General features: G+C 36.1%; 1 protein-coding gene across 6 annotated transcripts in view; it reads left to right on the forward strand.

The window, feature by feature from the left end:
- LOC126372413 (regulating synaptic membrane exocytosis protein 1) overlaps nucleotides 1-12,810 on the forward strand; it is a 139,355-nt gene that overhangs the window by 78,459 nt on the left and 48,086 nt on the right. For 5 of the 6 annotated variants that reach the window (XM_050018138.1, XM_050018142.1, XM_050018141.1 and 2 more), the window contains exon 3: nucleotides 3,080-3,301. In XM_050018138.1, coding sequence (XP_049874095.1) covers nucleotides 3,266-3,301 — 36 coding nt within the window. In that variant the 5' untranslated portion in view covers nucleotides 3,080-3,265. Of the gene's footprint in view, nucleotides 1-2,887; nucleotides 2,974-3,079; nucleotides 3,302-12,810 lie in introns of those variants that run through there. The other variant, XM_050018139.1, reaches the window with a different exon arrangement.

The following is a 12,810-nucleotide window of genomic DNA, read 5'->3' on the forward strand; positions in this document are numbered from 1 at the left end:
ATTCAGTGCAAGCAGTAACATTACTTTTTAATAATATATCAGCTTGAACAGGAGAGGACCTGAGAGATTCTGTAGTTTTTACAGGGATGTTCGTGAAGAATTTATCAAAAACTTCAGCTACATCTTTATCTTGTTTTACTAACCCAGTGCCCGATTCTATATTGTATTCTAATTCACGCGGTTTAGAAGCCTTTGTTTCACTATTTATTACTTGCCAAACTGCCTTTATTTTATTATCCGCGGTCTTTATTTTACTACTAATATGCATCTGTTTGGCTGTATAACACACTCTTCGAAATATTTTAGAATAATTTTTGACGTAGCTTTTGAAACTATCAGCGTGTGTATACGTTTTTTCCTCATATAAAGAATAAAGAGTATTTCTACTTTTGCGAATGCCTACGGTAGCCCAGTCACTGAACTTGAATGATTGACTGTTGGTAACTACCTTTTGAGGAAAATTATTTTCAAATTCTTTATGGATAATAGTGAAGAAATCCCTGTAAAAATCGTCAGGATTGTCTGTATCAAAGTTTGGACAAGGTAAGTTACTAATAAGACTATTTCGATATTTCTCTATCCGATTATCAGTGATGGGTCGAGTACTAAATTTAATTTTTTGCACATTTTTAAGTACTGGAAAACTAACCAACTGCCCACTGTGATCAGACTTAAAACAGTTAAGGATACTGTTATCTTGGAAATCACAATTGCAAAAAATGTTATCTAAACATGAGGCAGTTGTTTCTGTAATTCTAGTTGGCTCCATAAATATATTAACAAGGTTAAATGATGTAAACAAACTTAGAAATCTAGTTGTAATTGAATCTACTTCATATAAATCAACGTTAAAATCTCCACACACTATAATGGATTTATTACTTTTGGATATGACCTTCAGTACATTTTCCATCACTGATTCAAAAACTGTGAAGTTAGCACTGTATGGGGGTCTGTATACGGCCACAACAATATGTTTCTCTGTTTCTATACATGAAATCTCCATAGTGCCCTCTATCGAAAGTCCAGTAATATCTTTGCGTTCTTTATATTTTAAACTATTTCTGATAAAAATAAGGGAGCCACCACGTATTTTGATCTTTCGACAGAAAGCGCTAGCCAAATGATAATTTTCAAAACCGAATAACAATTCATAATCCTTAAACCAATGCTCAGTAATACATAAAATGTCAATAAAAAATGTCTCTAAAAATAATTCTATGTCCAATTCTTTGCCAGAGAAGCCTTGAATATTTTGGTGAACTAGTTTTAATATTCCAAGCTTCTCTTTTGTCTTATTGTCTAGTTTAAAGATGAAGTACCATTCGTGGTACATGGCTGACTACCGTCAATAAAAGGTTTTGTACTGTAGAAGACAGTACAGTCAATAAGTTTACTGCCTGGTCTGGCAGAAATGTCTGTAATATAAAAAACTAGTACTGAACATATAATTTTTTTAAAGTACTTAGATAGATATATTCTATCTGTCGTTATTAAACAATTTTGAATAAACTTATTCAAATCTAAATAAATAATATTACTGTGATGACAGGTTCTGTTGTAAAGGTGTTGGTTGAGAGAAAATATATAATTATTTTCCTCACTAGCTAATGAATTTGAGTATGGAAACGAACAAATAATTAAGTTTCCACACTCAACAGTCATTAGCGACCTATGATACTTAGTTAACTGCTGTTTTGTGAGCCCTGTACTATTGCCTACTAAAAGAATAACGGTAGTGTTCGCATCATATTTACACTGGAATAGTTTTGTGATGATTTGTGAATATGACGCGCCAGGCATGCACACATTAATAATGTCATGATCAAAAGAGTTTTTTAAAAGTGGTCCTAAACCTATGCCTATATCGTCCGAGAACACAACAGTCTTTTTCGTTAGACGCGGGACAAAGTCTTTCTGGGGCGCGACGTTGTCCGGCAATGCGGTCGCGACCTTTCCGGGCCCTCGCAGCGCCCCACCTGGCGGCGCAGCGGGCGGGGGCGCCGCAGGCGCTTGCGCCGCGGATGATATAATAAAATAACTCACGCTTGTGTATATTTATTTGGTTCAATTTTACTACTTATTAGGTAACCAACCCCTGCTATCCGCTTATATTAAGTAGTTAGGTATATTGTACCCATAGAGTAACACGGACCTGCGCGGACCCCGAAACCACCTACCTATATCGAAAAGATACTTCTTGGAGCTTAACCTTTCCTCTTTCAGCCGCGATCGCTTGCGGAAATGTTTGCTCCATCAAACAGGTAATAAGACATTATATTGAACGATGCTGCACTGCAAAGAACGTGCACCGAGTAAATTCTATCCTTATTAAAATTCTTTGTGGCTGGAGTTGGAGGAAATTACTTTAAAATAAAATTGTAATAGCATAGTGATTAAAAAAAATATACGGTCGAATTGAATTCGGTAAAAATTACTCCATTTTCGAAGTCGGAAAATTAGAGACGCCACGAATGTTAATGGCGTTTCTATTCGGTATTCGGCCCATTTGGTCACATGTTTTACTATTCTATTATACCTACCTAAACTTTTATAAGGGTAAAACAATCACTATTACAATCATATTTGTATAAAACATATACTACTAACAAAGTAGCTAAAAAAGAAATGCTACCTATTAAAGTAGTCTCATTCTTTTATGAAAGTCGTAGTCGGAGTTTCGCCACAAAAAATATAACTAATATGAGTAAATACTTTGGTACTTACTTGGTTGTGTACATTCGTTTCAACTACGTATGCTTAGCTATGTTAAAAAGTTTGTCCCTCTTTTTCGTAACCTACCAACACATATCTCCCTTATTTATGATTTCCTGTTAGTAACTCGTATTGTATAAAAGATACGATAAGCCGAACAAAGTAGGAACCTGTTGAATGCTATGGCCCTGTTCATTTCCACTCGGCATTTCGACCGAGCGGTTGGGCGTAGCGTAGCAGCTCCGTATCCTCTAATAGGTACCTACATTTTCTCCCTTTTACTGGCATTCAAATATTTCTCTTTAATATAAACCCTTGACATTTTTTACTGTCACGGAATAATATTTTTTCTCTTTTATTTCAGATTGACTTTCCGTGCGGCCTGTGAAAAGTGGTTTCCCGTTTAGTGGGCAAGTGTTGGTGGGTTTAGAAATGTCGTGTTTCGGGGGCAGCGTACTCATCCCCGACTAGAGCCGCGTGTGAAACAGTGCAGTGTTGTGATGATGTGAGTGTGTGAGTGCCCGCAAAGCCGGAAAGGAAAACCGCCACCATGCTGCCTACAAACGTTATGTCCTTTATGAAAAAGGTGGGTGTTTATTTATGGTTTTCTCCAAGTGTATGTCTTTTTGTTTGTGTTTTAGCTTTGACAAGGCTACAAATTCATAGTAATTACATTGTGTTTTTTCCCACGTAATACAAATGGCTTCCACTTACGCCCATCATTACTGGTAAAGACTCGGCAACCAAAGTGAATATGTAGATAAACTCGGAATTGTTATAATGATTGTAATAGAGCCACATGTCATCGGTAAAATCCAGCAGTTACTCCTGATATTCGTTTTCTGTTGTGTAGTGCGATATTCGGGCGATAGCCCAGTAACTTGGCAACATGCGGTCCACCATTATATTACTATTGATTATATTATCACCATATATATCTTATAAGAAATATCAAGAATGGCTGTTCAGGATAGGGAATATTGAGCATAATAGTAGTATTACGAATACTATAGTATTACTATAGTTACATCGTAGTTTAGAGAGCCTTTGATTTAGTTAAATTACTACAAACGACGACGGTAGGTACGATTTTAGCGGTAATGACAGATGTTTTCAGTTTTACCTTAACTTCTGTTGAATTTCAAATTCAATGCTTTGTTAAATACGTTTTTTGAGACATCTACTGCTAAAAACCGTAAGTAATTTTATTTTCATAAGCGAGCCCAGAGGAGAGCCACTCATTAATAAATGGGTTAATAAATTTGTACGAGAGCCGCGTTATGCGTTTAATGGACTTAAGCGAAAACCGCTGTTTTGATTTTTTTTTGGACCATGCTGTAATTAAAATTCCCTGTGGTGATGTATTGTAGGCGGTAACGTTAAGTAGGTACACATAGGCTTTTGATTGCACAAGTTAACAGCGACGTGTGCAAGTATGCTCAAAAGCCTCGGGTGTACGAACACAAATATTATTCGGGTTTAACACGTGCCTTTGTAACCTGGTTGTTTGTTGCGCGCCGATGATACCCAGCCGCGTGCCGCGCTTGCATTCCTTCTATTGAATAGTCGAATAGCACGTGTGCGCCGAACCTAATTCAAATTATTAACGCTACACAGCACTCGCCGCTGCCCACTTCTCTTACATTTTAAGCTTTTAACTCCGGAAAATAAGACAGAGTCGCAGTCTTTTTATATCGCAGCGAGGCCAGAGGTTGGGAGCAGTTGCAATAAATTACTAAAAAACAATTTTGTGGATGTTGTTTCTGATTTATATCTCCGCCTTGTTGCCTCTCACAAAGCTAGCTTGTTATTATTCAAGGGCTTTGTGCAACAAAACAGTGGGTCAAATCTGCAGGTAGTATATTTTTTCTTTTTAAAGGTAATAGAACAGCGTACACCAACAGTTTAATGTAACGTAATAAACTTTTATTGAGCAGTAAATCTGTCTAATAGTGACGGTTTATCGAGGAAGCTCGGAAATACGTAAAATATTTTCCGCATTAATAATGCCTCTATGAATAAGGTATCATTCTGTTCACCGCATGTGCTTGTGAGGCGAACGGGCGAGAGGGCGCGGCGCGGCGTTGGCGAAAGCGCTCACTAGTGTTGCCGCGAGATGAATTAACGCTTCGCCGAGCGGAAACGTCTTTCTTTCTCATCAAAACAATATATTCTCACGGTTTCACGCTTCTGACGAAAGCCTACCAGCAAATCGGTTGAAATACTAATGCAATATTCCTCATACGTCACTCGTCGTCTTTGACATTTTTGACATAGCTATAAAATTAGCGACGGGATGTAATGGAATATAGATAATGTCTTATCTTTTAATATCTCTCTACCAGCGCGTGCATTTACGCATTTAATCTTTTGACGCTGCTTCATAACGGAGCTGGATGCATGGAATACTTGAGGCAGTTCGGAATTTAATATTCCAGGAACTTTCTAAATGGCTAAGTAGAGTTAAGGCTAAAGGAGTAAACAGAGCTATATAACTTTTAAGTAACTTCCGCATCTCGGTGGGATTAGCGCGGACAGTAGACATATATAGTATCTACTTACATGTTTATTCGTCCATTCGCCCCAACTCCCTTGTCATCAGATCAGCTGCTAGTGTGCGTTATGTATGTAAGTTTGAAGTTACATACACATACATATAAGTATTTATGTAATAGTCAAATAAAAGTATTGTACTCTTGAAAGTACGAGTACATTGCGATATTTTCACCCATCTCAATTTTCAAATTAAAAGCAAAATCTGAGTTTTCCTTGTTACCTAAATCCATTCCAAAAAATTGCGACTTTTCAATTTAAAAACGGCTCTAACAAGTCGTTTTCACAATCACCGTCAGATAATTTATAAAGCAAAACACAATTTAACACTTAAGAAGAGGCATTTTACAAATTGTTTTTGTTGAGAAAGACATTTTGGAATAAGTATAGGATAAATTATTATTTCTTTCTTTCTTTGTTCTCTTTGTTTGTGAGCGGGGCATATATAATTAAATGCTTGTTATTAACGCTTTATGCTCCCAAAAATGTAAAAATTGGAACTAGCAAAGTTGTATCTTATAAAAGCATTTTTTTATTTAATTACGTGAATTTATTGTATCGTGTAATTCAGAAAAAGATGCCTAATTATTGAGTTCTTATATGCTTTGAAGTATAAATTAGTTCATTAATTTGGAATACACAATTTAACGATATCTCAAATATCTCCCTTCAGCAGAGAGTTCAATTAATTAAAAGTTATTTCAATTAGTACGTTGCGATAGTAGGTAATGGGCCACTGCACAACTTTCCACTAAAATTAATTTATAGTTAATTACATTTGACTGTACAGCACGTGGGTGGGTACAAAATTGTAAGTCATGACAAATCAATAATGTGACGGTAATTTCTTGGGATAGTTGTTTGTGTTTCTTTAGTAAAGTATTTAGGATTTCATAGTATTAATAAATGAAAATAAAACTAGCATACTTCATATAGTTATACATTATGCTTCCTGTTTTGTTCATAGATATGTGATACTCATGTTATTAAAACATTTTTTTTGGCTAGACTACATTTATACGAGTAGTTAGGTGACGTATGTGTTTTTTTATTAAATGACCTAAAAATTAAACATGTGAGAGCCACATCAGAATGAATTATGGCCGCGAGTTTACGTAGGTACGTGTAGGTATATCAAATTGTACAATTGCAACCCCGCCGCGTCCCACTTTTAATGCAAAAGCTTTTCTTCCTCAGTCACGAAGCATCTCGTCGTATATCAACCTAGTTCACATCCAGTTATAAAAAAGTGACGGGCAATTTTCGCTGAAAAGCGCGACTTCGCTATACAGGATTTCCTTATACGAAACCGCTCAAGTGTTGTGAGTTCCGTGAATACGGTAGCGAGGTCGTAAGTCACAGTTGCAGGTGTTTGCGGGCGCAGCCAGCACTGTTGGGTATAAATATCCAGAATTCCCACTCGCCGCTCTCATGTGAGCTGCTATCGATTTTCCTATTTTATGAACACAGTAACTGCTCGCTCCTGTATTCGGGATAATTGGAAAATACTTGCCCGTCGTAATCGAAATGGAAATTATTCACAAGTATTTAGAGTGCATTCTGGTATGATGTGATGAATATGCTTCCTGTTGTGACAGGTTGATATGACAAAGCGGAATGTGCACGTTTATCGCCATTAAATTGTTATTTCATAACGTTGAAGCTCTTTCAAAATATTCTATCAACTACCGTGTGTTAGAGTACGTTATTGTATTATTATGTAAAATACATTTATTCCGCGTGATATCACACAAATTCCGCATGGGAGCCATTCTATACCCCTCGGGGCTTTAAATAATTGCATTATACTTACTTGACTCTTCTTCAGCATAAATTTAAATACTTAAGTATAGTTTTTCCACGGAAAGTCACATTAAAAGTTCATTTAAACTTGCTAATGTGATATAAGCTTTGTAGTAAGTACCGTAGCAATATAATTAGGCATGTATTATGCAAGGTGTCATATTGCATTATAATATTGTATGCACGGGTCTAGACTCTCACAATGCTGAGAATTATTAATAACTACGTGAAATGCGAGAAAGCAGATTTCGTACAGCAAGCTTTTGTTTTGTGTGAATTGTATACCTGCAATATGCATAGAATGAATGAATGTAATCTAATATGCTGTATACAAACTTTAGCCTATTTAATCTATTCAGCGATTTGATACACCTCCATTTCATCCGTACTAACGAGTGCAACTTTTTCTAAATTCTGTAATTCATATCTCGGTTTGCAATAACTGAAATTCTTGGTATATCTACATTACAAAGTAAACTGAAACTTCCCTTATACGGTTTCAGAACCCCCCCAAAGAGAGCCTTATAATAACTCGCTTAAAATAAACAGGAGGTACTCAGTGCTTATTTAATTTTTGTAAAGTTTGTGGAACTTTTTTACTGCTCCCCCTCCCCCCGATTGGCCGTGGGTAGGGTGAAGTAGGGAGGCGACGGGAGGGGCGGCCTGCTGAAAGCAGTCTCCGTAGAGAATGTAGAGATGCCCCGATATTATCACGTTACCAATACTGCTCTCTCAATTCGCATTCTCTCATTTCAATTCAAATCGTTTATTTCGTTATAAATTATATAGATGGCATATTTTGGGAATAGATATCGTTAAAAATACGATGTATATAAGATTCGCTGTTTGGATCAAGAGCAATGTACCTAACCATCATATTGATTTGATACGTGTCTACTAAAGTTACATTGATAGCTGCCTTAAATATCGATTACCACAGGATCAATATTTTAGTAAGTAAGTAAATATTTTTATGTTTTTTCCGTGCGATGATAAGTAACTAACATGATTAAAATATGAATGATATATGACTATCGATTAGTAATACCAAAGCCGGCGGGATCTAGTAGGTAGCGCCGGCGACGACACCCATTCTGACGGTTCTATTGGCACGTAGCGAGTGGTATAAAGGTGTAGTTATCAAAGCGTGCATATTAAACGCACTCCTTTCAGCCACGCGTACTTTCACAAAATTCTGCACAAAGTCTGTCAACGGGAACTTCTTTATTTCTTTTGTCCTAAACGTTCACTTTATGTGTATAAAGCAGTTTATACTGAAATGCTGAAAAGCGCAAATCTCTTACTAAAGAGAACCGTGCAAATGTCCGATAATATTTTGCTTTTCCAGCCAGTAATGAAATAGCATGGCTTTCAGTTTCACGGATTCCACTGCTTTTATTTTGAATACATATTGACTGCCACTGAAAAGAAGTAGTTGGAAACATTTTCAACGGAAGTTACAATCCCTCCAATTAAGTAAACACTACATGGACGGTCGACCGGGATGTTTACTAACTCGAAGCTTTATAGAACTTTATCAGACAAATTTTCCTCGAGTTCGATGAAAACAAACCGATTCAAAATGAACGGAACGCCTGCTAAATAAATGTTTTATGGATATTTTTCCTTTTTAAATGCTAATTCATCGTAAGGTGAGAACGCTTCAACCGAATGGAAACAGGGAAGCGTTAAAAGGGTCCTTCGAGATACTGTCTCTGACTTATTTTTTATCTTTATTACATTCTTTTGTTTCGTTTTTTAATTAGTCGTAAAGTGTTTGAACGCTTGCACGATGACAGATTTTATTGCGTTCCACGTCACTTACTTTGAAACAGCTTTTTCATTGTTATTAATTATTATTGTTATCCAAACATAACGCAGTTCTAGTCCTAAACACGGATCAGTGTTTAGTATGGCTGGTTTTGTTTTACGTAAGTATATTGCAAAATAAAGGAAAGAACTCATTTGTTGTCATAATAATTATGGCTTTATTATCCTTCTCTATGCAAAGGCCCATTCGCGTACACTATACGACCGCTGAAGTATAAGTGCCACCGCTCTCCGCCCTATATTTCAAGGGAGAACACCACACAGTAAACACGGTTCCGAATGATAACCATCATAAAACGGTGTAACATGTGTTGCCAACTGTTACGGGCTACCCAAGTGCACGTGTGCTAGACAGTAATGTAATTAGGTACCGATTTAAAACTCTATTTTATATTGTTTAAAGGAGATTAAATAGCTAAACAGTTCAGCAGAATTGAGCCAGTGTTTATCCACAATGCGTATATTCTGTACACAAAATATATTTCCATAGGCATAAGAAATAAATAACATTTGTCTAGTGTAACGGCCTCGGTGGTCCAGTGGTTGAGCGTTGGGTTCGAATCCCGGTGGGGACATATCACAAATATTAAAAAAAAAAAACAAAAATATTTATTTTTCAAAATTGGCTTACAAAGTTACCGCTTTTCGAACGTCAAAAAATTTAATTACATATTATGTAACTAGCTGTAAAACTACTACCACATCGGAATCTGTAACGCTGAGGGAAAGACGTGGCCAGAAAACCTCCCAGTACACAAAAATCAGTTTGTGATCCCTAGTTTGGTTAGGACATTACAGGCTGATCACCTGACTGTCGAAAAAGTAAGATGATCCGTGCTTCGGAAGGCACGTTAGATCCGTGCGTCAGAATTGTACCTCTAGTAAGTAGGTATAATTCCGTTGGTTCTGCTAACCCCCAACGAATTAAATGAGATGCGTGGTCTTCTATAAGTACGTACTTTTGTATATTTTTAAGATTATAATACATAATATCAAAGGCTGATCACTGATTGTCCAAAAAGTAAGATGATGCGTCCAAAAAGTAAGGCACGTTAAGCCGTTGGTCCCGGTTACTACTTACTGATGTAAGTAAGTAGTCGTTACATGAGCGATGTCAGGGGCCTTTGACGGTACAATAGTAACCCTGACACCAGGGTTGATGAGGTTGGTACTCGACCTTACAACCCACCCGATAGAAGAAGAAGTGTGTCTAGCATGCAGCATACCATTGTATGAACTGTTTATACCTATATTTCATATGAATGTTTCCCCAAAGTCAATCTGTTTCTCGTCAAGTTACACCACCACCGGATACCAAACGTCGAGTGACGACAATGACTTTAGTCATAATTGATATTTCTACCCTCATCATAAACTTCATGACATCTCCGAAGATGTGATGTGACGCGTCACACAACATTTTGCACGTAAAATATGAATAACAAGGAAGGACTTTCCAATCGGCGTTCCCCAAAAACACGATAGATGGCGTTGTTAAGTTATTTCTTTGTTTAAACTTCTAATTTCTTGGATAACAGACATATGCATCTTTTATCTTTGTTTTTGAGTATAAATGATGACCCTTTTTATTACACCAGGGTATAATTACAACTTCCACCCATTATATTATTCTGATCAAAATAAAGAGAAGCAATATAGCTAGCAACATTATTCTATACATAATGTTTTTTATATATGCTTCTGTCATTACATTACATTTTCGAACAATTATCCATCATTATTATTTTTTATCCTTTTTTATTTTTGGCGCCTCCATTGTGTATTTAATGTCTGTAATTATTTGTCTTTGATTTTTTTTAATTTCTGTAATTTAAGTTTGTAAATGTGGCGTCCAATATGGAAATAAATATTTTCTTCTATTTTCTTTTATTATGTACTCCAACAATGAGAAAGTAGGTAATTATCACGTTAAAAGTGAACAACGCCATCTATCGTGTGTAACGTCGTTTGGAAAGTCCCTTAAGGAAAAGGAACGTCAAAACATACAAAAATAAACGCAAATAGTCAAAGTTAAAAGGATTCTGGCTAAGCTGAGAAGCTATGACTGAAATATTAATTTAATATCTTACACCAATATCTCAAGAAGGAATATTTTTAAACTAATTTCAACTGTGCTAAGCGAAATTGTGAAGGACTTCGTACAACTCCAGCATTATCATGGAATTTGAGTTTGAAACTGATTATTTTCATAAAACATCTTCTTTGCTTGTCGAGCGGTTTTTAAATTGTAACATTTTGCAAGTGTATACATATGATGGCGCATAAATTAATAAAGTTCAACCTTATACCTCTGATATATTGTATTAGTTAAATTCCTGAACGAGTATGAATTGTAATCATAAATATCACATACTTACTTTGTTGTAAAAAAAAAATGAAATGCCGCTCTGCTATAGGGCTCTATAGCCATCGGCGGCGCTGCGGGAACCCGTAGACTCACAAGTGCTGCAAGAATCATCTACGATAGATGTTGTGGCCAAAGATGATGACTTTGTTGTAAGTACTAAGAACATAAACAAAAAAACAAGATGTGTTCATTGTTAAACCACAGTGAAGCAGCATGGTGGAGCATGCTCCACATCCTGCAAGGTTGATTAAGTGGACCCTTGTGCCCTGTATGTGTAAAATCGTCACGATTGGAGATCCGAATCGGAATTCAACGGCACGACAGCAGTTGTTGTTTATCTTAAGATAGTTCAATTGTTTACCCTTTAAAGGGGACGTGCTTCGAATCACAAGTGCTATGCTTGCTATTATCACCAATGTACTCGTATGAGTTGTATTTTATCATCATTGGATTTTTTTTTTAATCGAAATGAAGGGCAAAAATAAATTGTACTTAATTTTTAAAATTGTAACAAAAAAGGCTAAAGATGGAGATGATGGTCGTCATAGTGTTCTTTCTAGAGCTTTCCACTGTCGACTAAAACTAGCTTTACAAAATAGCGTCGCATTCTTCTTTTGACGTTGAACCAGTACAAATGGAGAGGCAAAAGTGTTGGAATAGAGTTGTGATCGGCTAATATTGATTTGGTTTTATTCTGTCATACTTTCGACGTCATTTTAAAAGCGACTACCAATTCCGTAGTACATTAGATCCATTAAAAGAGACATTATTTTTAATTTGTACCGCTCTTTTCGTGCCTTTGTTGTGAAGGTAATAAGGTAGATGAAAGATACACAGTAAAACAGGCACAGGGTAACTTGAGTTGTAAAATTAAACAAAGGTTTTAAATTGAAATCCCTCAAGGGAGAACAAATGTGTACAAGTAATAGTCAACAGGGTTACTTGATGAGGATATTAAACACGTCGAGGGGTGAAGGTAAAAAATATTATTTTGGGATTAAAATTAAAGCCACTCGTGAGATCATGGTCATGTTGTAATAGTATTATATTTCTTCCGTCCAGAACTCAGCTGTTTTGTTCCTTTTCTGACAAGGAAAACTAACACATCCGTAAACAAAGTGGCAAAGATAGGTAGATAGAAGTGCACTCTTACAAATACAATACAAATCTTATTCTAGACATCGTGATTTCACTCGCATACAAAGCCAAGGATTTTTAGAGTAGAAATAAAATTTTCTAGGAAGTTACTAACTGTCGGAGATTGTGTGGAGTGAAATTTAAAATTTTCAAGACGTGTCAGGTATTTAGCGAAATTACGACAATATTTATATTTTATCGGTGCAATTTGTTTTTGCATTCACACAACGTAACAATGTTATTTTTTCAATGTTACACTGCTCTTATCCTGCGCTGACCCTTAAAGAGATTTAACCATTTATTAATTAAGTTACTTATACATATTCCTACTGAGCATCTAGGAAAATCTGTAAAAAGGATACAATGCGATAATATATACACATTCAATTTAGGTTCAGGTATAC

This window comes from Pectinophora gossypiella, chromosome 14, assembly GCF_024362695.1.
Source record: "Pectinophora gossypiella chromosome 14, ilPecGoss1.1, whole genome shotgun sequence".
NCBI lineage: Eukaryota > Metazoa > Arthropoda > Insecta > Lepidoptera > Gelechiidae > Pectinophora > Pectinophora gossypiella.